This window comes from Protomyctophum bolini, assembly GCF_963924005.1.
Source record: "Protomyctophum bolini genome assembly, chromosome: 17".
Lineage (NCBI taxonomy): Eukaryota > Metazoa > Chordata > Actinopteri > Myctophiformes > Myctophidae > Protomyctophum > Protomyctophum bolini.
The window spans coordinates 18,153,238-18,179,241 of record NC_137878.1 but is presented as its reverse complement, the minus strand read 5'-3'; the positions used below and the strand labels follow the sequence as shown (position 1 = coordinate 18,179,241).

Here is a 26,004-nt window from a genome sequence, read left to right as displayed (position 1 = left end):
GGCCGATATTCATTGAGATAGGTGATCAAGTGCAGTCTAAATGTATGCCAACTATAATTGTTATGTCCTAATGCCATCTTCACATGCAAACAAAAACACAAAACAATTTGAATGACAGTTACATTTATTTAGTTTCATCATCCCTTGCATTGTCAGCAGAGCAGAGTGATCAGCAAGTTCTTGAAATACTGTTCCTCTATTCACCACATTTATAGGGAGGCTAGGATATTCAAACACAAAATGAATGACATTTCTTTTGATGCAATATACGCCAATCAAAATAAATTTGTAATCTATTGATCTCTATGACAAGGAGATCTATACTGTGCCATGAAGTGTGGAGAAAAAACACCACCTACTTGGTCTGAGGGGGCAGAGGATTTTTAGATAGACCCAATTTAAGTTCTTAGTTTTTCATTTGAACTGGGACTGAAAACATAGTTGTCTTTTAAGTTAGAAGCTTAACAAAAACTAGACAATACAGAACTATCTGGTGTCTAAAAAAAGCCTTGCCCCTCATGTGAATGTGGAAGTACCATTTGGGGTTATGCTGTAGCTATAACGGCTTAATATTAATTTTGACTGCCAATTTAAATATCACTTTTTGATATATTTTTTTACAGCATATGAATGCAACAATCATATTGAAAGTGTCTCAGTAAATTTGGCTTAAACCTCACGAAGCATGGCGAATCTACAAAATTAACAGGCCCAGTTCAGTTTCACTATTCAACAGCAGCAATAAAACAGGGGTAAAGGAAACTCACTGCTGCACAATTCCATCAATGAACAATTATCCAAACCCCAAAAGCTGTAACCCCAGTAATTTGACTTTGTACCCCAATTTCAAAGCATTTTCTTTGTTCATACTTTTCTGAACACGGTTACCCTTTTCCAAAATGAGTTTCAAACAAATATTGCCCCAACCCACCCTTCCCATTTAAACAAAAACACATTCCTTAACCACTCAAGCCCCCTTTAAAATGTCCAATAGCTGATCTACAAGCTTACAATGTGTTGCAATTGCAATGTAATGTAACACACATAGATCTGCTGTTTTGAACATTAAAAACATCTTTGCATATAATGACATGCCAAAAATAGGGATTCCAGGCTGAAAGTGGTTAAGAGAAGCACAAACATATGGGACATGAGACATACATCTCCACTTAACCAGATGGCAACATTACATCTCTTTCAACATTCCTTTGCGTCATTGACATAATCTCCTTTGTGACCAGTGACCAGATATTAGAAGCCAGTTATTGATGGTTTAAATATAAAGTCAAAATTAGTACCAAAAGGGGAAATACATATATAAGCCATTTATGAGGAAGGGGGGGGGGGGGTCTGAAACTGCAAACACATTTTGCAACAAAGGATTTGTCAAAATAGAGGCTGGAATGTCAATACTGAACAATTAAAACTATCGACCCAGCTAATTGGGTACAAACACTACTTTTGGCATGTTCTGTTCTTAGGTCACAAGGGTGAATATGTAACCACAGACAAGGGATGTGATCAGGAACAAAACAGTTAAAATATGCAGGAAAACAATAATCCTGAATATTTAGTTTAAAAAGGGGGGGGGGGGGGGGAACTAAGAAAACATCCCTGCAGAATGGAACCACACTTGATTTTGTATGTCTCAAACATAAAACAAAAACAACCTGTGCATAAGCACAACACAACAAGGAAACCTGACATACACATTACGATTACATGCAGCCTCAATCTTAATGGGACAAGTTTAACATAGATCAAAATAAACTGAACCCAAATAGTCCAGCTAGACCTCAGAGGCCAATGGAACCATTTGACGAAACTCTGAAAACACATCTTCAAACTAACTGAAATATCAGTAAATGTAATGCTCGTGTAGATCTTGAGAAGATTGTTTATATGAAGCTGCATGTAAACATTTCTCAGTCACCCACATAGCATCTTTCATCCACTAGAACCTTATTTTCATACAGCCTCTGTGTCTTGCACACATTTGTCCGCATGTCTCTCCCACACACACGCACGCACGCACACGCGCGCACACAACACACGCACGCACATTTTTGGTTTTGCTTCAATGTAAATCCTGAAAGTCAGTATAGATATTTAAAACAAGTCTAACTTCACCACCATGAAGCAATATATATATTTGTAATTGTAAGTGACGTGTAAACATTTCATCATTTACAATTTGTTTCCTCAAAGTGATTCTGAACACCTCGTATAAAGATTGCCCTAGTGAAACAGGAGCAAGTTCTCCAAAACAATCACAGCACTTTGATTATCCATCACAGAAAGATCAACAGTGTCACGAGGATCACAAAGAAGAAACTCTCCTCTGGTACACCTAAGCTAAGTTTGGTACTCTCTCCAGCACTTAAAAGAAGCAAGCAAATTGCCCAAGTATTTCACAATGTGTACTTTGGAGTTGTGTGTGTGTGTGTGTGGGGTGGGGTGGGGTTGGGAGGGCAGAAATATTAGGTTTCAGTTCAAAAACTATTGCTGTCGTGTCACTGTTATACTGGAGGTTTAAGTACCAGAGAGAGGAGAAATCAAAAGTCAAGATGCCATTAAAAGCACCCAATCAAGACTAGGCTTGTGCAAACTCCACCCAAACAAAACCCCATGTTAAAGCATCGCAATATCCCCTTACCTGCTTTAAGCATTGTTAAAAAGAAAAAGAAAACGTGTAACAAAGCAAAAAATAAAACCAAAAAACGTTTCCTGCATTTGTTTCCCATAACCAAATAAAGCTCTGTAAGGGGAAGATAAAAAAAAGACATCACAGCTGCCAGTTCAGATGCTACAATTTCGCTTTCAAAGTAGATCCCAACCCTCCAAAAAGAAAGTGGAGAAAAAAAGAAAAAGATAGTCACTCACATTTTCACATTTGCAAACACAGCTGTGCTGGGGGAAAGTAAAGGATGTCCAACTAATCACAAGATTGCAGAAGAGAGAAAAAATTACAAGTTGATTCAATCCATGATAGGTTGAGTTTCATGACTCCATGGCGCATAAAACCCAATTCCAAAATTCTCTATGACTGTCCAATCTGAGAACAAAACAGTCTAATCTCTTAAACGTTTTACTTGCTAAAGGTACATGGTTTTGCTCTCAAAGCAGCAATATATTGCATACACTACATGTCATGTATTTGTAATATAGTAATTTTATGTGCACCATATCAAAGAGTTTAACTTTGTCTGCTGGGCGTCACTCTCTTGTATGCTGGATGATGGACATCAAGAAGAAAATAAAACAATACGTAACACTTGGCATTCCCCACTGGGCTGCAAAATATGCAGTGGCATCGAAAACATTTACACACACTTGAAACTGATAAGGGGATTCAAATAAAAAATATGCAGGGTCCAAAATGCCCGATTAAGAAATTACAAATTATACAACTTTGTCCAGTGAAGTAACTTATTTGAAAGGGTAAAGACTAAAGAGCCAATTGTAGAAAAAAGTCAAACCATAGTTTTGCATTAATTAAAATGTTAAATTACTTCTACAATTGACCTTTTCACCTTTCGAAGTACACACATCAACTCTGCCAGCTTTGTGATAGAAACAAGTGTTCAGAAATAGCCTCACAATGTTTGAAAAAACTGTTCTGAACCAGTCTGACCTGACGTTAGTCCTTGATACATAGTTTTTCAGGACAATAATTAAATAAAAAGTACCTCCACCACCAACCACAGTGGCAGGTGAGAATAAAGTTAAACTATGACCATTTTACCAACCAAATTATTATTATTATTATTATTTAATGTAAAACAGCACACACATGATGACTGGCTACCTGCCAATACGGCTAGTAGCCTACATAACCTTACCAATCTGAAACACAATTTACCTGTGCTAAACTGGTGGCTGGTGTTAAATGTCCAACCATGTTTGCTTGGATGTAGGTGACCATCCATTGCATCAACATGGGGCCCATCTAGTATTAGGGGATCTTAAATCACTTAACTCCACAGATGATTATTCATAGTGAGTGACAGGTTAATTAACAGTCACATCAAGCTGCCCTTTTTTATTGCAATGTTCACATTAAAAATAAATGTCCACATTCAGGATGTAGTAGAGTTGGCGTTGGAGCCAAGTTTCTAACACCCAGATGTATAACATCTTTCATACTTGCATAATGGAGGATTTAGTGAACCCAGATTACTAAAATTAATCTAATTTGTGCTCATAATTTGTCTAGCTGTTGGAAGCGGGATGAGGCAATATGCTGAAACGCCATTTCCGTTTTTGGTTGCGATTACCATTTTGTTAAAAGTTGATGAGTCTGTTGTCCCTGCCTGTGTAGTGAAAACAAGTTTGTGATGGTGGAAACCAAACCATCCAAATAAGGATCACATGATCATTGAAGACAATCCGCTATGCCACCCAAGATCTGACAAACCTCAGCATGGTGGGGCCTCTCACCCACCCCAGAACACACTCCAATGAACTGAACTCCCTGCCTGAACGCACAAAGTCCTCACTGGCACCAAGATTCGGGAACTACTTTGCATCGCCACTGCTCATAAAAGCAAAGCAGTCAAAGAGCAGAGAGCTACATTTATGTATTCAACAAACTGATAAAACCTCTGTTAATTCAAATCAGAGTTCGGCTAACATGGAGGATTTTCCTGACTGCTCTCATTGTTCTTTTAATGTTTCAGAATGCTAAGATTTGTATTTTGATTGGTTAGTCTCACCTGTTTTTGATTGGTTTAAACGTCTTACTACAGTCTTTCTAACAAACGATTCTCTGCATGTACTGTACAGTATGGCCTAATCGTCTGGCACACTTTCGAATACCATTTTGTAAAGTTTGGTACCAAAGTTCTGTTTCAGGTATTTAAGTATATTTTAGAGTAATTTGTTCGCCAAATGGGCTTCAACTCATGTATCACTTGGAAGTATAAGATCATTTTAAGCATTTCATTCTACAGCTGAGCATAATCCTGGTTTTGTTCCGTGGTACAATAATGTCGCTTACTGTCGGGGGCGAGTCTTTATTTCTGTATATAATCTAATCTACACATTGCGATGCCAGCTGTTGTATTAGTAATGCCTCCTTGAATTGTCCCATTTGTTTTTGTACATTAGATATTACACTATTAGTACTATAAAGCCAGTATTCTACAGTAGCACCGGAGTTAGCACCATCATCCCGAGTTGTACTTCCTAGATGGATTACCCATCACTGGGTTGTTCATCTATTCTAGATGACCATCTAGAATATCAGGTATGCTCTTATTTGTTGCCCCTCATGGTAAGAATTTAATTTAATTTTCATAGTGAGTGTGTTTCACCCTGCACTGCCAAGTGGTCCAAAAGAACAGTGTCCCTATTACATTTGACCAGTTAAAATAAAAATGGTAATTTATCTGGCTGTGTGAGAGAAGCAGACAGGGAGGTTATGAATGGATTTGAGTGCATGTGGAAGTAATTAAGGCACTTTGTGACAAGAGTAGTGTTAGTGGGGTACGGCAATGGCTGGTGTGAGCACAGCATAGTTAAAAAAAAAAAAAAAACACCCTTTCAATATTTGCTGGTAATGGTTTCAATAGTGGTCTCAGGGGACAACATATTCAGACAGGTTCAGAGCAGCACTGAAATCTATTTGTGTTTCTGGCAGTGCAGCAATGCAATACAAAGCTACTGCACACTGTTCATATTTAGCTTTAGCAGGGTATATTTAGGAAGAAAGTACTGGGAAATAATGTAGCACAATGCATGAGCTAATAAGATTTTGATGGGAAATAAAATTACTTCAAGTGGACAAAGTAATCAGTGGGCAGCTCTCATCAACGATGAAAGGGGGGTTAAAACGAAAAAAATAAAATAAAAATAAAATAAAGGAGGAACTAAAAACAGCCATTACTTCCATTTCACAGGCTTTGAAAATAATAGCCAAGATTGCAAAAAGTTAAACTCAAAGTTGCCTGAAGCTTGTGTGCAAGCGCCGATATTTGTGCAAAAGCCTGGTGTGTCCCAGTGGCCTAGATGGAAGGGAAAAAAACAGCTATGGTAAGGAAACAGAGTCATATTTCTCAAGCATCACAGAGACCACTTAAAGACAAATGGTACACATTGTTTTTGTCTTGCAACAACAGAAACCGGCTTACTTCCAAAAATGTGATCGCTACAATGAATTTATTAAATAAAAGTTAAGACTTCCCTCCCTAGCAAATATGTACATTGAAATTCAGACACTGGCTCACTTCTCACCAGCTTAGGAGTTGTCTTGCTGGCGTCCCGACTTCTCCTCAACCTCCTCGACCTCACAGTCGGGGTTGGCAGAGTGGAACTCAGCCACGTACAGGCTCTTGTCAATGCTTCCAGGAATGGGCTTAATGTCGGTCACAAGCTGGTCTTCGATGGCCTTCAGGTTGAAGCGATCCTCTGAGGTGATCAGGTTGATGGCCAAGCCCAGGTGACCAAACCTCCCTTAGAGAATGTGAAAAATAAAACCGTGAACAGGTTATTAATCCACATTCCTTTTTTCTCCTGCCAGGATGACCAGCTGTCCAGAAGGTTTACCAAGACCTCCCATTACCACTTGAACCCTACCATCCCCATTCTAAACAATATCATAATAGGCAAACATTTGTCGAAAGTAGGAAACGGTTGCTAAAAATAGCAGATCTACTACATATAACAAAATACATACATAAATGGATGCACCTGGGACGTATCCTCAGTGATGTATCCCAACTTCCAAGGTCATCAGGGTTTCGGGTCTCGCAACATCATACCCCTCACTCAGGTGACCCAGCCGGGAGTGATCAAGTCCCGACTTACGTCCCAGTAGCTACCCTCGATAAGTCCCATTAGGGAAAAACCAGGGCCACACAATCCATTACTCCTGAACTACTCTGCCGGGACTGGGAGGTACCATTCTGGCACATGGAAGGACTAGGCTCTGTGGGTTGACACCTGTCCGGGCCCCTCCTACGTCTCACCAGGTCCACTCCTGCTCTCACCAGGTCAGGCCCTGTGCGTTGCACCAGACTCCCAGCACCAGGCACTTTATTCAGGAATGGTGGATTCTCAAGCCGCAACGGTTCCGCAGGCTCCACCTTGCCCTTGGTGGTGCCGCAGGCTCCGCTTGAGGCTTGCATGGCCCTCCTAAAGGCCTCACCGTGGGTTTGTTGGGCTTCTTCCTCACGGAAGACACAGGCTGGGGCGCTAACCCATACTGCTCCCGGGTACAAGCTTGTATGTCACATTGCTTTGCGAGCTTGTAGATCAAACATCACACTCAACCTTTACCCGTTCTACTGGTAGTGATGACTGTTGTGTAAGGGTTAACATTGAACAGCCAATGAGAACGCTCGATATACAGAACAACAGAGTGTATCATGTCACGTCATTACTATGCTGGCTACTGAAGTAAACAGAACTACCTCACCCTCTGCCTCGTTATTATTAGACTAGGATAATAACATAACATGGTGTCAGAATAAAGTAGGCATTAGGAAAGTGTCTGAAAGTCTTCTGCCTCCGAGTGAGAAGTGGAACGCTACCGCAAGTCTGCAAGAGGAACGGACGGAGCGAGTGGCAAGTGTCAGTCAACAGAGGCTAATGTTGTGGGCTAACTGGGGCTAAGCTAACAGTGCACATAGTCTACAGAGGAGAGCCATAACAAGTCATTGAGTGAACAGAGGGACGTCGGAACGAAACGAAAACGACGGCCGGGAGGTTTTGACAGAAAAACGAACATTAAAAAAAAAAAAAAACGTTTTTGGGAAATTAAAAAAAAAAGTTTGAAATAAAAGCTGAAAGATGCAAAACGGAGATAACCAAGTGGTGGCGCCAGCAGCACAAGCAGCTCCAGCTGCAATGACTCCAGTAAGCAGTGTCCAGATTACTCCTCCAGGCAAGTTTGACTTTACTGATGCAAATGAATGGCCTAAATGGATAAGGCGTTTTGAAAGGTTCAGAATGGCATCCAGCCTGGACAAACAGTCCCAAGAATATCAAGTGAATACTTTCATGTATACTCTAGGGGACGAAGCGGAAGATATACTGCATGTCCTGCCATTAAGTGAGGATCAGAAAAAGTCTTATGATGATGTCAAGAGAGGTTTTGAGAGACACTGTGTGAGCAAGAAAAATGTCATTTTTGAGCGTGCACGGTTCAACAGGCGCTACCAGGAGCCTGGAGAAGGTGCTGAACCATTTATAACTGCTGTCCATAGCCTAGCTGAGCACTGTGCATTTAGAGATCTCAGAGAAGAACTCATTAGAGACAGGATTGTCGTTGGTGTCAGAGATGCAAAACTGTCTGAGTCATTACAGATGGACCCTGAACTGACACTACAGAAAACGGTTACAAGGGTGCGCCAGAGTGAAGAAATAAAAAAGCAGCAGCCAATGCTGCGTGGCAGTGTAAATGACAGACAGTCAGACAACCACAACCTGGATGCTATGGGTGCGAGGCGACAGACACAGAGGGGCCAAAAGGGACAAAAATACAGCTCACAAGCCAAGCCGGACTATAAAAGGCCGGAATATAAAAACAGAGATACAGGGTGTGGACGATGCGGACATGCTGTGAAGCACCCCTGGAAGGATTGCCCTGCAAAAGAGGCGGAATGTCACAAATGCAAGCGCAAAGGACATTATTCCCGCAAATGTCGTTCAGCCGGTGGCATCAATGACATCACAGAGGAGTCTTCAGACTATGGAGAAGAAATTGCCTTTCTAGGAGAGGTGATAATTGACATGGACAATGTTGAACATGAGTGGAGAGAAGCTCTGGAACTGAATGGAGAGACAGTGGAATTCAAAATAGACACTGGAGCTGGAGTTACAGCTATTCCGAGCCACCAATACTCCAGAAAGAAGCATGGGGCATTACAGCCGCCAAAAATACCCCTGTATGGTCCGGGCAGGCAGCGCCTGGATGTGCAAGGACACTTCAGAGGAAGACTGGAGATACGAAACAAGACAACAGAACAGGATGTCTACGTGGTGGCCAAACTGATGAAACCACTGCTGGGGCTTCCAGCCATTGAGGCTTTGACACTTGTGAAACGGGTGCACACTGTTCAAGTGGGTGAAGACATCTTAAATACTTACCCCATGGTGTTCAAAGGGCTTGGGAAGTTGAAAGACCCATACAAAATTGAACTGGAACCAGGGGCCACACCCCATGCTCTGTCTGCCCCACGTCGAGTCCCACTGCCACTGCGGGATAAAGTGAGGTCAGAATTGGAACGCATGGAAGCGATGGGTGTGATATCTAAGGTCACACAACCCACTCCATGGTGTGCAGGCCTAGTGGTTGTACCCAAAGGAAGATTGAAGGACAAACTGAGGCTGTGTGTGGATTTGACGCCCCTAAATCAGTGGGTCAAGCGGGAGAGACATATCCTGCCAGCGGTGGACCACACACTAGCCATGCTCACAGGAGCAAAAGTATTCACCAAATTGGATGCCACATCAGGGTTTTGGCAAATTCCCCTGACTGAAGACAGTGCCCTCCTGACCACTTTCATAACCCCATTCGGCCGCTATTGTTTCAACAGGCTGCCGTTTGGGATCTCCTCAGCTCCAGAACACTTCCAGCGACGTATGACACAAATGCTGGAGGGCTGCGAGGGAACAGTATGCCACGCCGATGACATATTGGTGTTTGGCCAGGATCAGGCTGAGCATGATGGCAGGCTGCACCTAGTTCTCAAGAGACTGAGAACTGAAGGACTAACGCTAAATAAGGACAAATGTGAGTTCAACAGGAGCAACATAATGTTCCTCGGACATCGCATCACCACAGAGGGAGTCAACCCAGACCCAAGCAAGGTCAAAGCCATTCTGGAAATGCCAGAACCGACCTGTGTTGCCGACATCAGAAGAGTGATGGGCATGGCTAATTACCTGGGCAAGTTCCTCCCTCACCTCTCATCATTCACACAACCTCTGAAAGACCTTCTGTCGGAGAAGACAGAATGGTGTTGGGGAGCACCGCAGCGAGAGGCTTTTCAGAAGCTGAAGACGGAGATCAGCTCAGCGAGAGTCCTTGCTGTCTACTCGCCCAGTGCAGAGACGTGCGTGTCAGCCGACGCGTCGTCCTTCGGTCTTGGAGCCGTTATGGTCCAGAAACAGCCAGAGAGCGGCGACTGGAAGCCCATTATATTCATATCCAGAGGTCTGTCTGATGCAGAGAAACATTACGCTCAGATTGAGAAGGAAGCACTAGCAGTAACCTGGGCATGTGAGCGCCTCCAACCCTACCTGCTTGGCATGAGGTTCACCCTAGAAACGGATCACAAACCTTTGCTGCCGTTATTAAGCACTAAGGCGCTCGACGCACTTCCTCCTCGAGTGCTGAGATTCCGCCTGAGACTGTTAAAATTCACCTATGACATCGTACATGTGCCTGGCAAGCAACTCATTACCGCAGACACATTGTCACGAGCACCAGTGGAGCACACAGCCACTCAGGCAGAGAAAGAGCTGGAAGCAGATGTCCAGATCTTTGTGGATGCAATCATACAGTCTCTTCCTGCTACTGAAGCTAGATTGAAGCAGCTTGCAGAAAAGCAGAAAGAGGACAGCATCTGCAGTACACTAATCCGCTACTGTCAAACACAGTGGCCTGACAAAGCCCACCTACCACATGAAATGGGACCCTACTGGAAGGAGAGACAAAATCTGTCCCTGGCTGGAGATCTTCTTCTGAAAGGTCAAAGGATCGTCATCCCCAGCTCATTGAGGCCAGAAATGCTCGACATCCTCCATCAGGGCCACCAAGGCATAGTCAAGTGCCGCGCCAGAGCCCGCCAATCGCTCTGGTGGCCAGGGCTTTCAACAGACATTAGCCAGAAAGTTGGAAAATGTCTCTTATGCACCCAACACAGGACAACACAGAGAGAGCCCCTGCTAACGACCCCAGTACCTGAGAGACCATGGCAACGTATAGGGACAGACTTGTTCATCTGGGACAAGAAAACATACCTTGTGGCAGTTGACTATTTCTCCCGTTACATTGAAGTTGCCCACCTCAACGTTGCAACAGCCAACACAGTCATAGCAGCTCTAAAGAACGTCTTTGGCAGGCATGGCGTGCCAGAATTTCTGATGTCAGATAACGGCGCACAGTATGCATGTGCTCTCTTCAAGAACTTTGCCAGTGAGTATGGCTTCACTCACATAACAAGCAGCCCAAGGTACCCCCAAGCCAATGGCGAAGCGGAGCGCGCTGTGGCCACTGTCAAGGGCTTGTGGAAAGAAGGAGGAGATCAGGCTAAAGCTCTGCTCAGTTATCGAGCCACCCCGCTGGAGAATGGCTATTCTCCATCACAGCTCCTAATGGGGAGACAACTGAGGACCACTCTACCTCAAGTGCCCAAAGCCTTGTCTCCAAAATGGCCCGACATCAAGCAGTTCCGCAGCATGGAGATGCAGTCGAAGAGGAAACAAGAGAGACTCTACAACAACCGTCACAGAGCACACGACCAACCAGAACTGCACCCAGGCCAGAGTGTGTGGATCACTACAGAGAACACCCATGGGACAGTCATACAACCGACAGCAGCCCCAAGGTCTTATCTCGTCAGGACGGAGAATGGACTGTTGAGAAGAACCAGTGCGCACCTGCGTGCAACTCACCAGCCGCTCTCTGATGCACACACACACACTCCAGTTGTCACAGACTCTGGTAGTGCGGGCAACACTGCAGGTGACACACGCACCACACCGCACTATGTCACAAGCTCAGGGAGACACTCACGTCCACCCAAGAGACTGGACTTATAAATATACGGTGCAGTGTACTAAAAAAAAAAAAAGAAAAAAAAAAAAAAAGAAGAAAAGAGGAATGTAAAAGGAAGAAATGTTGATTTGAAATGTTGATGTTGATTTAATGTAAGAAGAACAAAAGTACAGTTGATTTTTGATTTGGTTTGAAGTTATTGCATGTGTGAATTCATGTGAAGTTACTGTTTCAGAAGATTTCCAAGTTCAGGATATTATTGAAAAGAAGAAGTATTTTGTTGAATGTTTATTGCTGAAATAACAAAGGAATGTTTCTTACTTAAAAGGGGGAGATGTTGTGTAAGGGTTAACATTGAACAGCCAATGAGAACGCTCGATATACAGAACAACAGAGTGTATCATGTCACGTCATTACTATGCTGGCTACTGAAGTAAACAGAACTACCTCACCCTCTGCCTCGTTATTATTAGACTAGGATAATAACATAACAATGACTGCTGCCACCATGTGTGTATTCTGGCAAAATGCATACATGTGGGCATTCATATACTTAAAACAAATAAAACATTCTTCACAAGCAGTCGCTCCATTATGGCACAATTGGCAGTTACATCACATCGTGCCTACTGTCAATATATATTGAAAAAGAGACAAGCACCCTTTTGGCTAATTTAAATATCAATTGATAAAGGCCTGTAATAATAAGGGACAAGCCTGGGCCGTGGCCGAGTGGTCCAGGCACCTAGGCCGCAGTCCGACAGCGTACCGGTAATCCAGCCCGAGACGGTTGGCCATTGCCACATGTCTTCCCACCATCTCTCTCCCCCTTTCCTGTCACATTACTGTACCCCAAATAAAGGCAAAAAAGCCATAAATAATATTAAATAAATAAATAATGAGGAACAAATTACAAAAGGCATACCTGATCTTCCAATGCGGTGGAGGTAAGTCTCCGCATTCTTAGGAAAGTCAAAATTGATGACAACATTAACAGCCTGAATGTCAATACCCCTGGTGAAGAGATCTGATGGAGAAGAGGATGAGAAACTATGGTCAACACTTGACGTGGGAACACTTTGATTAAGTTTCTTAAATGGAACAGTAATAGAAAATGAACTGACCTGTGCAGACCAGATTCCTGCAAAGACCATTTCTGAAGTCGTGGAAAACACGGTTTCTGTATTCCTAGAAAAACAAAAAGAAATAACTTCAAGGTTCAAGGAGATTTGTCATTATATACGTGTAAAGAACAACATTTGTTTACCCAGTTCCTGGTCAGGCAAAAATCTAAAAAGAACACTTCATAAACATAAAACCTAATGTGCAAAAATTGCACCACCCACTGATATTGCATGTGCCCATAAAGAAGCAGCAGCACTGAAAACAGCATTACAAATAAACAAGTGTCACAGTTCAAGTTCATAATGCAGAGTTCATGTGTAGTCTCACGGATCACTAGTGCAAAGGTTACAGTTCAAGGTCTAGAGTTCATGATTCTCACAGCTACAGGGAAGAAGCTATTCTTCCTGGAGGTGCTGGCCTGAATACTACGCAGCCTCCTGCCCGAAGTGAGGGGGACAAACAGACTCTGTGCAGGGTGGGTGGCATCCTTCATGATGCTGGTAGCCATTTTCCTACACCTGCCGACGTAAATGCCACAGAGGGCAGGAAGGCAATGATCTCACCATCCGCTGCAGAGCAGCAGAGCAGCATTGCACTTACTGTACAAGTATAACTGGAACACTATTCAATACACTGAAAGGCAAAAAAACAAAAATCTAATTTCTTCTGGTGACATTGTCCCTTACCTGCATCATCTTGGCATGGATGTAGAAACAGGAATATCCCAGCTGGGTGATCTTCTTGGCCAGCAGCTCAACCCTCTGAGTAGAGTTACAGAAGATGATCGACTGATTGATCTGCAGCTGTAGAAGAAAAGGCAGAGAGCGTGAAACATTAAAGACAATAAATTAAGTTTCAACCATTATTGGTAGTGCTTAGAATTTACAATAGAAGAAGATAAACACTGCCATCACATAGATTTGGTGGAAGTGCTACAAATTGCTTGACAGCTTCTGCCCTGACTCCATATATGGAGCTGGCCTGTTTCGACATCACAAATAATGTTCTGACATCTGCATAGACTCCATATTTGGGCATACCTGAAAATAACTCCATATATGAGCATAAAAAGGGACACAGACATAACTAGAACTGCACTCTGTCGTGTTGCACACAAGGCCATAAATGGCCTACTAGTGTGCAAGCAGAGGGTGCAAGTACTGTCGACCGCTACGAACTTTCAAATCTCAGCCTCTCAGAGAAATAACGGTTTCAATATTGAATTATTAGGTTTAGCTATGTTCAAAACAAATAGTAGGTATGGTAAAAGCAGTCTATAAAATAAATACAGTCCCATCGATTTAGAAGATTTGTAGTCTCTCAAAGAAAAATAATAATAATAAAACATGGATATTGGATGAAAAGTAGGAGAAAAAAAAGAATGTTATCACGTATATAGTAAAATATTATTTATTTTTAACTTTCAATAACATTTCTTTAATTTCTAACTGGCTCTCAATGGTGACGTAATAAAGATATGTTTCAGTGGATTACAGGAAATGCCTATATGTATATGTAATGTGTAAATTGATTAGCAGTATACTGTGGTTACTTGGGTCGTTTGATGCGTAGCAGCATATGACGTGATGAAGATATGTACCAATGCCAGGGTATAACTGGCTCTCGATGGGGACGTAATAATGATATGTTTCAGTGTCGGGTGGATTAAAGGTAATGCCCCATGTATACATGCATGTAATCTGAAACCAATGCCATATCAAGCACAAATTAATCATTACGTCATACGTTGCCACGGGACATACGCATCAGAGCACCGGACAAAAAACATTAACCTAACCTAACCCCATTCCTAAACTTAATCTCAGTAAAACTATGCCTAACCCTAAACTCATTTCTAACCTTATCCTCAGTAAAACAAATACAAGAACCACTCCACAGAGCAGTCGGAAAAATGGGGGCGAGAGTGTTTTGAGGCGAGCATTCCGGTTACCGATTCAAATATAGCTGGTACATCTGCAGTAGTTGGAGGTGATCTCTCTACTTTCCATTGAGAATTGAAACCCTCGTGTCAGGAAGGACATCTAATTGACAACAAGTACTGCCTAAATGAAGCCCATGATGCAATCTCTTGCCTGGCCAAGCGGGGGATGTCTTATTGGAAGAATTTGTTCATTCATGCGGAATCCCAGGTAGGACTTGAAAGTTATGGATTGCAGTTTCAAACCACTTGTATGATGTGTTTGCCCCTGTGTATTCCTGTGCAAGAGTAGATGTGGGAGTGAGTCCATTACCCTGGAGAAGAGGGTGTTGAGACAGTGAACTTTCTGCCTCTCAGTAACGTAGGCGTAGTACTGAGTAATGCCCTTCAGGGTCAGCTCCTCCATCAAATTGATCTCATAGGGTTTCTGAAGGTGTTTGGCCTGGAGGCAGAGATACATAGAGACAAGAAAAGGAAGAGAAGTGAATCAGGGGAGAGATAAATAAGACTCAAAGTATAACAAAAACACCATAGAGTACATAGGTACACAGTAAAAACAAAATCCTCAGTCAGTTATCCATTTGTATCTCTGAGAAGAGTGTACAAATTTGGTGCCATTTGTACATTCTCAGAGTTACATTAAATGAGGATTTTACTGTATAAGGTTGGGTATACTATACTCCACATCAAAACATCTTGGTCTTGGAGCGAACAGCCTGGTGTTGCCAGGTGGCCCTTAGCAATTAAAGGACAACTTTTTTATTTGAGCTATTTTTGACAGGAAGCCAGGGGCATTCAAAGATGGGGCTAAATGTCGTTTTTTACGGCAATTGTGTTTATTATTATTTACTATAGTCCTACTAGACCCCAGGAAATTACATCTGGCCACAAAAGATCACAGGATCTACTTAATGTGAAGGGGGATGTACTAGGGGGCTCCCATACTGTGTGTAATAGGCTCAATCACCTCCCCCTTCACATTCAATAGATCCGGTTATATTTTGTGGCCAGATGTAATTTATTGGGGTCTAGTAGGGCTATAGTAAATAATAAAATAAATAAATCACCATGTTTCTTTTTAAATACATATTTAGCCCCATGTTCGAATACCCCCGCCCCCTGCAGCAAATGAAAAAGAAATAATACTCAACCTAAAACATGAACCTTGGTTGAAAAAGAAAACACAAAGTCGTCCTTTAAACTAGTGTGACAGAGCTGCGGCAGGCAGCTAGTTTGACTACTCACCATAAACTTCTGCACGCTGATGGGGAAGGTTGCAGAGTAGAGCAGGATCTGCCTGTTCTTGGCCAGGAAGCTGATGATATCCGCAATGAGCACCACAAAGTCCTGAGACAGCAGCTTGTCCGCCTGGGAGGAAGTGGACTCCATATATTATATTGTGACAAAGGAGAGTCTGTGCCAATGTGAAACACCAACAAAGATTGTGGTAGATTTTTAACCCATTCTGACCCGAGATCAGATTCTAAAAATGTCTATGTCAGTCTCTCTTCGATTTTTCAAAAATAGCAGACCTACAAGCTCGTAGCGCGCCACTCGGTGGCACTCTATGAGCTTGTTGCGAACGCAGTGACCACTTACTATGAGACCTAGCAGATCATGTCTGTCTGTGTGTCTGTCTGTCTGTCCCGCTATCCAAATATGGAGTGTGTTGCATCAGCAATCACTCAGCTCCATATATGGGCACAAAAGGGGCCAGGTCCACTCAGCTCCACATATGGGCACAAAAGGGGCCAGGTCCACATATACAGTAACAGCGGGACAGACACACAGACAGACAGACATGATCTGCAGGGTCTCAGCTGAGTTCGCTTCCCGCGTTTGCGCGTCTTACTGGTAGATCTGCTATTTTTCAATAGCTAAAGTGCTAACACCAAAATGGGTTCCCGCCCAGAATGGGTTAACACAGTATCAACTAGAACTGCACTCTGCCGAGTGCATACTTGCTTGTTGCACACTAGTAGGCCATAAATGGACAACTAGTGCGCAAGCAGAGCGCGCAAGTACTTTCGACCGCTGGAAACTATCACATCTCAGTATCTCTGTGAAGGAACGTTTGAAATGTATAATCATTACGTGTAACTATTTGCTACCTAACTACTTTTTTAGTAATCTGGTCCCAGCAGACCAGGCACAGATTTACAAATTACAAATCACATTACAACTACATACAGAGTATGTAGTTGTAATTTGATTAGCAGTATACTGTGGTTACTTGGTTCCAAAAAGTGACAGCCAAGTTTTTTTCAACCGTTTTTATATACATAAAAACGGTTGAAAAGAACTTGGCTGTCACTAGTTGGCCAACTAGTGCGCAAGCAGAGCGCGCAAGTATTTTCGACTGCTGTAAACTGTGGAACCTCAGTATCTCTGTGAAGGAACGTTTGAAATGTCTAATTATTAGGTGTAACTATTTGCTACCTATCTACTTTATGCATGTAAACACCTAGTATTGTTAAGTAATAAGTATGGTTCAACTTTTATACACCCCAGAAACATGTTGTATTACTTACGTCATCATTGAGAGCAGTTATACATATACTATAGAGTATGTAGTTGTAAGTTGATTAGCAGTATACTGTGGTTACTTTGCGCAAAAAAACGTGCCAGCCAACCCGCCACTTGATGCGTATGCAAATAAAACAGCAGATTTGTGCCTGGTTTGCTGGGACCAGATTACATAAATGACCATATTTCTTACGTCATCATTGAGAGCTAGTCATACATATACACACACCATGTACTCTGGTCCCAGAAAATCAGGCACAATTTGCTATTTTATTTTACTGATTATGTATATAGTATACGTATGACTAGCTCTAAATGATGACGTAAGACATATGGTCATTTATGTAATCTGGTCCCAGCAAACCAGGCACAAATTTTCTGTTTTATTTTCATACGCATCAAGTGGCAGGTTGGCTGGCACGGTCTACACAGACCGGGCGAAATTATTAGACAATTCACCCTTCCCTAAGCCCCACCTACTTTACAGTTAATAAATACTAATAATTTAATTGTGCGGAATGCGAAACAGCCTATACAACACCTATAAAACTTGTGCTGCGATTCTGAATTAAAAAAATATTAACAGCCTAAACCACACCGCTAATAAATAATAAATTAATCTTATATTGATTCAGGATACACCATGCCAAAGTAACCAGAGGCGTCAACCCATCAACATTAGATCACTTCGGATTTGTACATTTAGTTTGGTTTGTATAATTTGCCAGCTGACAGGTGACGGAAGAGTGCCAACTGCCAAGCCAGTTTAGCAACAGTTGCCAAGCTAGAATTGGACACGCTCTGTTGGTGTGAGATTTAGCAAAGGTCAATTAGCACGGGTGATATGATATGTTTTTGTTAATACAGTTATAGAATCATTAATAGAAAACTTCATGAACGTTGTTGGGTTGTGTGTTTAGCACTAGAGTGATAATCCCAATTAGTAATGTGTGCTTCCCCTATAGGCCAGAACGTGGCGCCAGTGCCAAAGAAATCCGCGCTATAAGCTTACAAGACGGGTCACTTCCGCTCGCCCCGTGATAGTGAAGTGATAGTCGTCCATATTTGAGCCACGTTCTCATTCCAGGCTATGTTTAGGTCTAAAAGATCGCAGTTTCTAATTTTGAGGGGAAAAAGGACTGAACAGGACAGGCATACTTTGTGTTAAATTAAATCAGCATGCTTTCAAGCCTTGCAAGTTGATTTTTGCTGGAAGTATGCAGGCTTATGTGAAATTAAATGTTTCTGAATTGTCCAAACTACATTTTCTATATACAATCAAATATGATAAACTGTGTCAGGTTCTTATGACAGTATATTATCATTTTATTATTAAATCATACCTCATCCATCACCATCATCTGGACTCTGTCCACTTTGGCGACTCCCTTCTTGATCAAGTCCAGGATCCTGCCAGGCGTGGCGATGACCACATGCACTGATGGGGTAGCAGGAGGAGAAACAATTTACACAAAGCACTTGTGTTCACAAAACATTAGGACTGACCAGGTTGATCAAGGTGAAAGCTATAATGCATAACAAATAGAAACCATGATATGGGTGAGGGGAACAAAGGATTTTTAAGACGTCATGCAAAAACAGCACAGCAGGGGCCCCAACTCTATAATAGCCTTTAATCTTATTATTTTGTAGATACTAGATAGGTCCAAGAAATTGATATTTCAACACAAGATGCTATACAGCACAGCATTTCTGAATGCATAGAATCTTGTTAAGAGTATTCTTAATTATTTAATATTGCATAAAATAGACATGATATACATCAGTGTCAGTGAACCCCAACCCGTCAACGTCAAATATCCCCATTATGCAATTAAAGAGGGTTAATAAAGAATACATGTTTAGTTTAGTATAAACAATACAAGTTTATATACACTGGTGGTTAGTAAGTAATAAATACATATTTAAAAGGTAAAAAGGTGGCGAGGGGGAGGTCCACAAAAGGTATTGAAATGATTGGAAGTGGTCCTTGGGTTCAAAAAGCTTGGGGACCCCTGCTATGCACAACATGTTAGTATGCATATCATCTTTACCAGTCTCATCCAGACGCATGATGTCATCTCGCAGGTTGGTTCCGCCGGTCGTAGCCATTACTTTGACTCCTCCCAGGTGTTTGCTGATCTGGATACAGATCTGACTCACCTGCAGGGCCAACTCACGGGTGGGAACCATGACCATGGCTATGGATAGAGTAGTGACAAGCAGATAAGTGGATTATGAGTAAGACACAGGCATACGTTAATATGGACAGGGCAGCATCTCCAATAGTGAAATAGTCAGTTCTAATTTCACTAGTCGCAAATAACCAAATGGACCCGTAAAAGGTCCATTTGGTTATCTTTGTACACAGAGTAACAAATGGATAAATAAACTTTGACGATTTTACTGTGTAGATCAAGAAAGTCTTGGTGTACATGGAGGGAAGTTGACTTGGGGAGGATTGAATAGGGGAACATGAGGATGGAAAGACAACAGTGAGTGAGGGAGAATGAGATGGGTGGTGAAGAGGAAATTGTTAACTGTGGATGTTGTGAAGTAGCGAGGAAATATAAATACCAGACATGACACGCAATCTGAAATGGTACAAGAAAAAAAAGGTACAGTACAGGCTTCCACTTAGGCTCACCCTGTATGTAGTCCTTTTTCAGGTCTATTCTCTCCAGTAGTGGAATAAGGTAAGCTCCGCTCTTGCCCGTTCCATTCTTGGCCCTGGCCAGAATATCACGTCCAGACAGGGCTATGGGAATGCTCTCCTCCTGGAAGTGAGCATTTTATGTTAACAAATCATCCCTATGGTTCAGAAAGGTTCATCACACCATCTAAATTGGCTATATATGATCCTGAATGTCATTCTCTCCTCTGGCTTGCCATCAACTGAAACGTAAAATAAATCTTAACATAAGATTAACAGTTTTGCTGCATAACCCGTTTTCCACACCATTTAATCCATGTTTTGCTGCTGCTTAATACACTAAACGTGCCATTTGTTTTATGCGTTTAATTCTGCGTTTTGTAATAATTTAAAATAAATTGCGTATTTGTCCCGGACATGGTGACAAGGCGGACACGTTATGAGAACGTAACCGGAATTCAACCAACCGCCGGCTTGCAAGGGCTCCTGGGAAATCCAATTCTTCTGGGAGTCCAATGCAAAGTGAACGAGCTCGTTTTGCTCTTTGACTAAGACCCGGATCAAGGAGGTGGATTTTTTTTGTCGGCTCAATAGCAAATTATTGGAGCGTTTTCAAGCAGATTTTCATGGATCAAAGCCGCAAATACTTTGGCGTATGCTCCAAAGGTAATTAAACAATCCCGGCAGCCGCAATATATTGGATAGATTAATTTAAAGACGTCAAGTTAAGGAAGACAGTTTCCTAAAAAGGCATGATTAGTGCCTTGTTCAGACTGTGGCAACCCAAATCCAGTCCAAATCAGAGTACAAAGCAAAATAACAGTTTGTGTTACAATTTTCTCTGAAAATGTATAGTATACAAATAACAGTAACTTCACATGGAAGCCCAAAACTCCCCATTTCCACAGCTTACTCTCCCACTTGCACTGAAAGCTGTAAATCTACTGTGTTCCATATTCCATACAATTCTGCTCTGCAAATCAAGTATCATTTATGTAACTGTCCACCTGCAGCTGAAGTGAGAATGAAAGCATATTGATATTCCATACGTTCACGTTGCATGTAATCCATACAGATCTCCCAACATCAGAACAATGTTTTTTCAAAAATATTCTGGGTGTCAAGACTTTGCTCTGGAATTACCTGGTTTAGGAGGAGCTCAGGCTTTGTTTGGTCAAAGTCTTGTTGTGTAAGGGAGTCTTACGTTTCACATTCTCTTAATGGCTTTCACTTTTGTTTTCTTGTAAAGACCTCAGTACAATGTATAGGCAATATAGAGATATAATATTTAGGGCTGGGATTTTAACTGATTATTTTCAACTACAGAAACAATAACGCAATTTTAAAAGATTAACATATTTTAATCACACTTAGTGTTTGCACCACGGAACATTCTCACTGGATGAATTTGAGGCGTAGCGATCATTCCGGTGCACGCAATGGGATAAGAAGCCGATCAGACAGCTGTGGTTGGCCCGGTTGTATTGTATTGTATCGTATAATATAATATATTTACTAGAGAATCTCTCACCAACATTTTCCTATGAAGCAGTTTATATTATATTCTACTCAGGTGGTAACTAAATAAATCTGAAAAAATGAGCTACAGTGTGCAAACTCTTATTGACCACTGGCCAGGTAACACAAATGTTAAAAAGAAATGTGTGAATTATACCGTCCCTTGTCTGTCAGATATTTGTTATCCATGGATTTCATGTGGGAAATGGGGCTTAAGGGTGTACATAATACAAAATGAGTTTTCAGCTAATCAAGCTAATTTTGGTAACACAGGTCACAAATATGAACAGAACTACATGTTATGCACAGGGAAGTGTCAACTGAAGGTCATACCTGGATAGGGGAGGGTTTCTCCCAACCCATCTCAAAGATGCCCATCAAAAGTTCCCGTTTGAGACAGTAGTCTTCAAACTCATTCCCCTTAGTGGCCGTCACATCCTATGTGGGGGGGATAGATGAAACAAAGAACCATAAAAGCACCAAAAGATAACCCTCATGCCAATGTAAAATCAAAGACCTAGTAAATTAATACTTACTGAGGTTCGGACCCTACAGTCTCTGGGAGGGAGCTGTAGGTTCTTTTTCCAGTCATCTCCAAACTTAATACCAGGTCCCTCCTGTGGGGCACCGACTGCTTTCTGGGGTACCCCTGTAGACTTTCCTTGGACAGTGGGGCCCGACTGGATTGAGGCTGGTTTGGGCTGTCCTCTTAGCTGCCCGTTCTGCTTGTTCAGTCCCATAACAACCGTGCCTACATTTTCTGTTCTAGCCATTGCCATTTTCGTCTTCTTTTTTTATCTCTTAAAGATGTTCAGTTTTCACCTCTTAAGGTTTTGTCCTTTTTAAAAATCCTCTTCAAAAGTAGAAAAGTTTAATAAAGCATTAACAAAACAATATTCTCTATTCTTTTAAGTCCAAAGCTTTTTTTCTTTTTTTTAACAATGAAAGTCGATTTTTGTATTTACATAATATACACAGGTACGTGCAGTATGGTCCCCTTCAACAACAGAGTGACTGACGTACAACCAAAAATAAGTCTTTATACAAGAGCTCTTCGAAATGAAGAGAAATGTGCATTCATATGCATGAATTTACTTGCACACAATATAGAAAATTATATGTGAACAAGTATCAAAAGGAGTTTTTAAGTCCTGAAATAGAACAGCTAAGGCAATTTGAACTGGGGAAATAACTTCTGCAATACAATCTCAGTTCAACACTTTATCTATATTAAACAGCAATATTTCCTGCGTTTACTTTGCTTTGAGTCCATTAGAATCGCTCAATATATTTGTCCTTGAAAATAGGATTTCCGACTTTTGTACAAATGTCTTCCAAAAAAAAAACATGTAGTCTGTAATGTTCAATATTTATTCTCCACTCTGTGGGTACGTGTCCCTCCACATGTGAAAGAACAGATTCCTGACATCAAAAAAACAAATAAGGGTCACTACAGTCCAAAGCAAAGTAGCTTTAAGTGCCCGTTGGAGTCCTTAAGTAAGTTTCCTTTTTGCTCCTGGTGTCTGACCTATTTTCCACCACAGGCCTTCCGTCGTAGGTGTGTGTGAGATCAACCCGTTTCCTCCGCAGCAAGTCTGCCAGCAACTCAAACCTGTCACCTAACCATGGAATAACAGATGCAATTTGTTGACGGCAGCAGTTTGATTGATTGAATACATTAGGATCCCTGGCTATAGCGCACTGTGCAATGCAAACTAATAGGCGAGTGCACTCCGGTGCAGTATTTATTATATAATATGTTAATTGCCCTCTATGACTAAAATAAAACTAAACTAAAAACACCTCAAATATGCAATTTATTTTAGAAATAGTTCATATTTTACACCTGTTGCAGGTTCATTGACGCAAATAGCCGGCATCCTTAGACTCACTAAATTGAGAGGACGCAATCATGTCACCCTCCAGGGGTACTGGGATGCAATACTGTACTCAGTACTGTACTCTCACGTTGTTGAAGTAGGACTCATAAATGTCCCTGGGACCCATCTAAAGACCACCCCTGGGTCCCAGGACCCATTACATTGAAAACCTATTTATATTTCTGCAGGAAAATGTAATTTGTCCATGTGTGAAATGAACATGCTAATAAACGTAATTCAAATATTGTTTTGATGCTCATATTAAACTTTTGGAAGGATTAATTTGTTTTTTTTAGTTAGCACATACATTCCATAGACCATAGGGCGAACCAAATGCACATGACATCAACTTTGTGGGGCGTTTTCCCTGCTGGGTAAAAGACTATTAATGAAAAAATATATTTGAGGTGTTTTTCATTTTAGTTAGAGGGCAATTATAACATATTAAGGCATATAAGTAGAGTTGTACCAATACCGGTATCGGGCCCGATACCCTACCCATGTACTTGCCGTATAGGTAAAGGTCCCCATAGTGATTTTAAATGTATATTCAATTAAAATAAGGAATGCCAGCCCTCATTGAATGTCCTTTTTCACATGTTTATTTACCTCTGACGAGCAAACGTAAGCATTTTGGCTAGATGGGCCTTCCTCAGCGTTGCCATTCCTTCTTTAAATTGAGTATCTTTTGAGCATTGCACCTACAAGAACTCACCCTTCTAAATTGGAGTGTAGCAGGTTTTCTGTCTTGGCAGTCTTTGTTTCTCTCAATGTAAATGTATATGACAACACAAAATGCATCAAATTCTAAGTGAGTAGGCTATACGCAATATGGTCCATATATTTGACAGACATACACCCTCATACACATTACATTTAAATGAACAAGCCCTGTAATTGAACATTACAGTACAAGTACAAGGCATAACAATTAAATTAAACTGGAGAAAAAGGGGGGTAAAAGGTGTTTGCTCAACAAAAACAATAAGTACTCATATCGGTACTCTGTATTGGAGAATACTCAAAATTAAGTACTGGTACTTGTACTCTTTAAGAACAAAATTGTATCAGTGTATCTCTACATATAAGGCTTAGCCAGGAATCCTTTTAACAGTTTGCACATAGTATGGGTAAGATTATAATTTATACAATGGTGCTAAAAGCATAACACCGAAAGGCCCTAATGGCGTTTCCATTGTGGTCCTGACCTGTGTATTCAATCGGTGAACTATGAAATGTATATGTTTTTTAATGATGGGACCTGGGTTTAAAATCTGAAATGTAAAGGACTCCTGTAAAGGCTGAGTTTCCCCATTTGTCTACAACTCAGCATTATTCACTGTCACTGCCACTGAATCATTAGCTAATAATAATAATAAATGTTTTACCGAAGTAGTCCATCCATAGCCTTAAGGATTCTCCAAGGCTATGGACCAGAGCTAAGATTTCCTTATAACCTTTTATATTATAGCAACCATAATTTGTAACCTAAAACAACCATAAAGCAGAAACCCTCAGGAGGTTTGTGCAACTGCCAAATATATGACCCTGGTCCGATGCGTAGTTATTTTTTTGTAAACATGTTGGACAACCAACCGCTGCATGGGTTTGTCAACATAAGCCAGTTAACATTGTTGACAATGGACGTCAAAACACAAAGCCATCCCACACAGCAAAACGCAATTATAGTAGCAAGTATGCTTGCTAAAAAATATATAAAATAATAAATTTATTTTATGTTACAATAACTTACACCAAATGCATGTTGAATGTATGTCATCTTGGCGCATAAGGTTAACGTTACAGTATAGCTGCCTGCTTAGCAGCTACGGTTGGCTAACGTTAGCCATTCACTAGCAGGATAACCAACAACACACGAATGTTTTTGTTTTTAAATAAATAAAACGTCTGGGACAGACTTCAAACTCACCTTTATGTCTTGCTGTTGTTAAATGTGATTCAATATTTGTGGTTATTCAACGTCTTCTCCTGTAGTTTTACTTTAATTGTTCAATATACTCGAAATAAATCGTCTCTATTGTGTTAGTTCTTGCTAATTCAACATGGTCGCCTTCTTCTTCGCCCTCTCTTCCTCGTTGCTTCGCTTTCCTCCGGTTTATGACGTGGAGGTCTTAACCGCCAGCGCCATCTTCTGACAGCTGGTGTGATGTGCTGATAATGTGGTGCCTCCAGGCGGTTAAGGGAAACCCGTACCAAAACATTCTGGGCACTAGGGAAAACTGGGCACCTTGGAAGTGTGCGGCTGCCTGTGCGTAGTGATAGAGCCTGTAGACTGTAGAGGGACCCCTGGCCCTGGGGACCCCCACATAGTAGGCTAACTCAGCCATTTCATTTCTCAATCTCAGCCATGCATTTCGGACGCGGGGCGGCTCGCCGGAACCGGGCCGGCCCCATGGGCGCGTTCCTGGAGGTCTGGATGTTCTGGGGACCCGTGGACCCCCACTCTTCTACTACTCTGCCCGCACACACACTCTGCCCCCACCCTGGCCGCGTTCGTGTGGGTGTGGACTGTGGGTCTTTAACTGCACGTCTGGTCCATAGCTCTAATGCCGTCACAGGTCACAATATTAAAGTTATGAACAGAGCTACATAGCACGCTGCTTTGTTGTTGGTAAGT

The 26,004-nt window shown here is 41.7% G+C and overlaps 1 protein-coding gene across 1 annotated transcript; it reads right to left on the bottom strand.

Moving 5' to 3' along the window:
• Window positions 1-106: 106 nt before the first annotated feature.
• LOC308331368 (putative ATP-dependent RNA helicase ddx6) lies at window positions 107-25,435 on the bottom strand. Its single transcript, XM_080786785.1, has 13 exons — window positions 25,297-25,435; window positions 22,023-23,105; window positions 21,820-21,924; window positions 19,963-20,092; window positions 19,370-19,516; window positions 18,659-18,753; window positions 16,035-16,157; window positions 15,103-15,231; window positions 13,537-13,653; window positions 12,850-12,913; window positions 12,651-12,752; window positions 6,235-6,453; window positions 107-6,005 (listed from the first exon to the last, which is right to left on the bottom strand). Exons 2-12 carry the CDS (start codon window positions 22,263-22,265, stop codon window positions 6,239-6,241), a joined length of 1,470 nt encoding a protein of 489 aa, XP_080642911.1. The 5' UTR covers window positions 22,266-23,105; window positions 25,297-25,435; the 3' UTR covers window positions 107-6,005; window positions 6,235-6,238.
• Window positions 25,436-26,004: the final 569 nt, after the last annotated feature.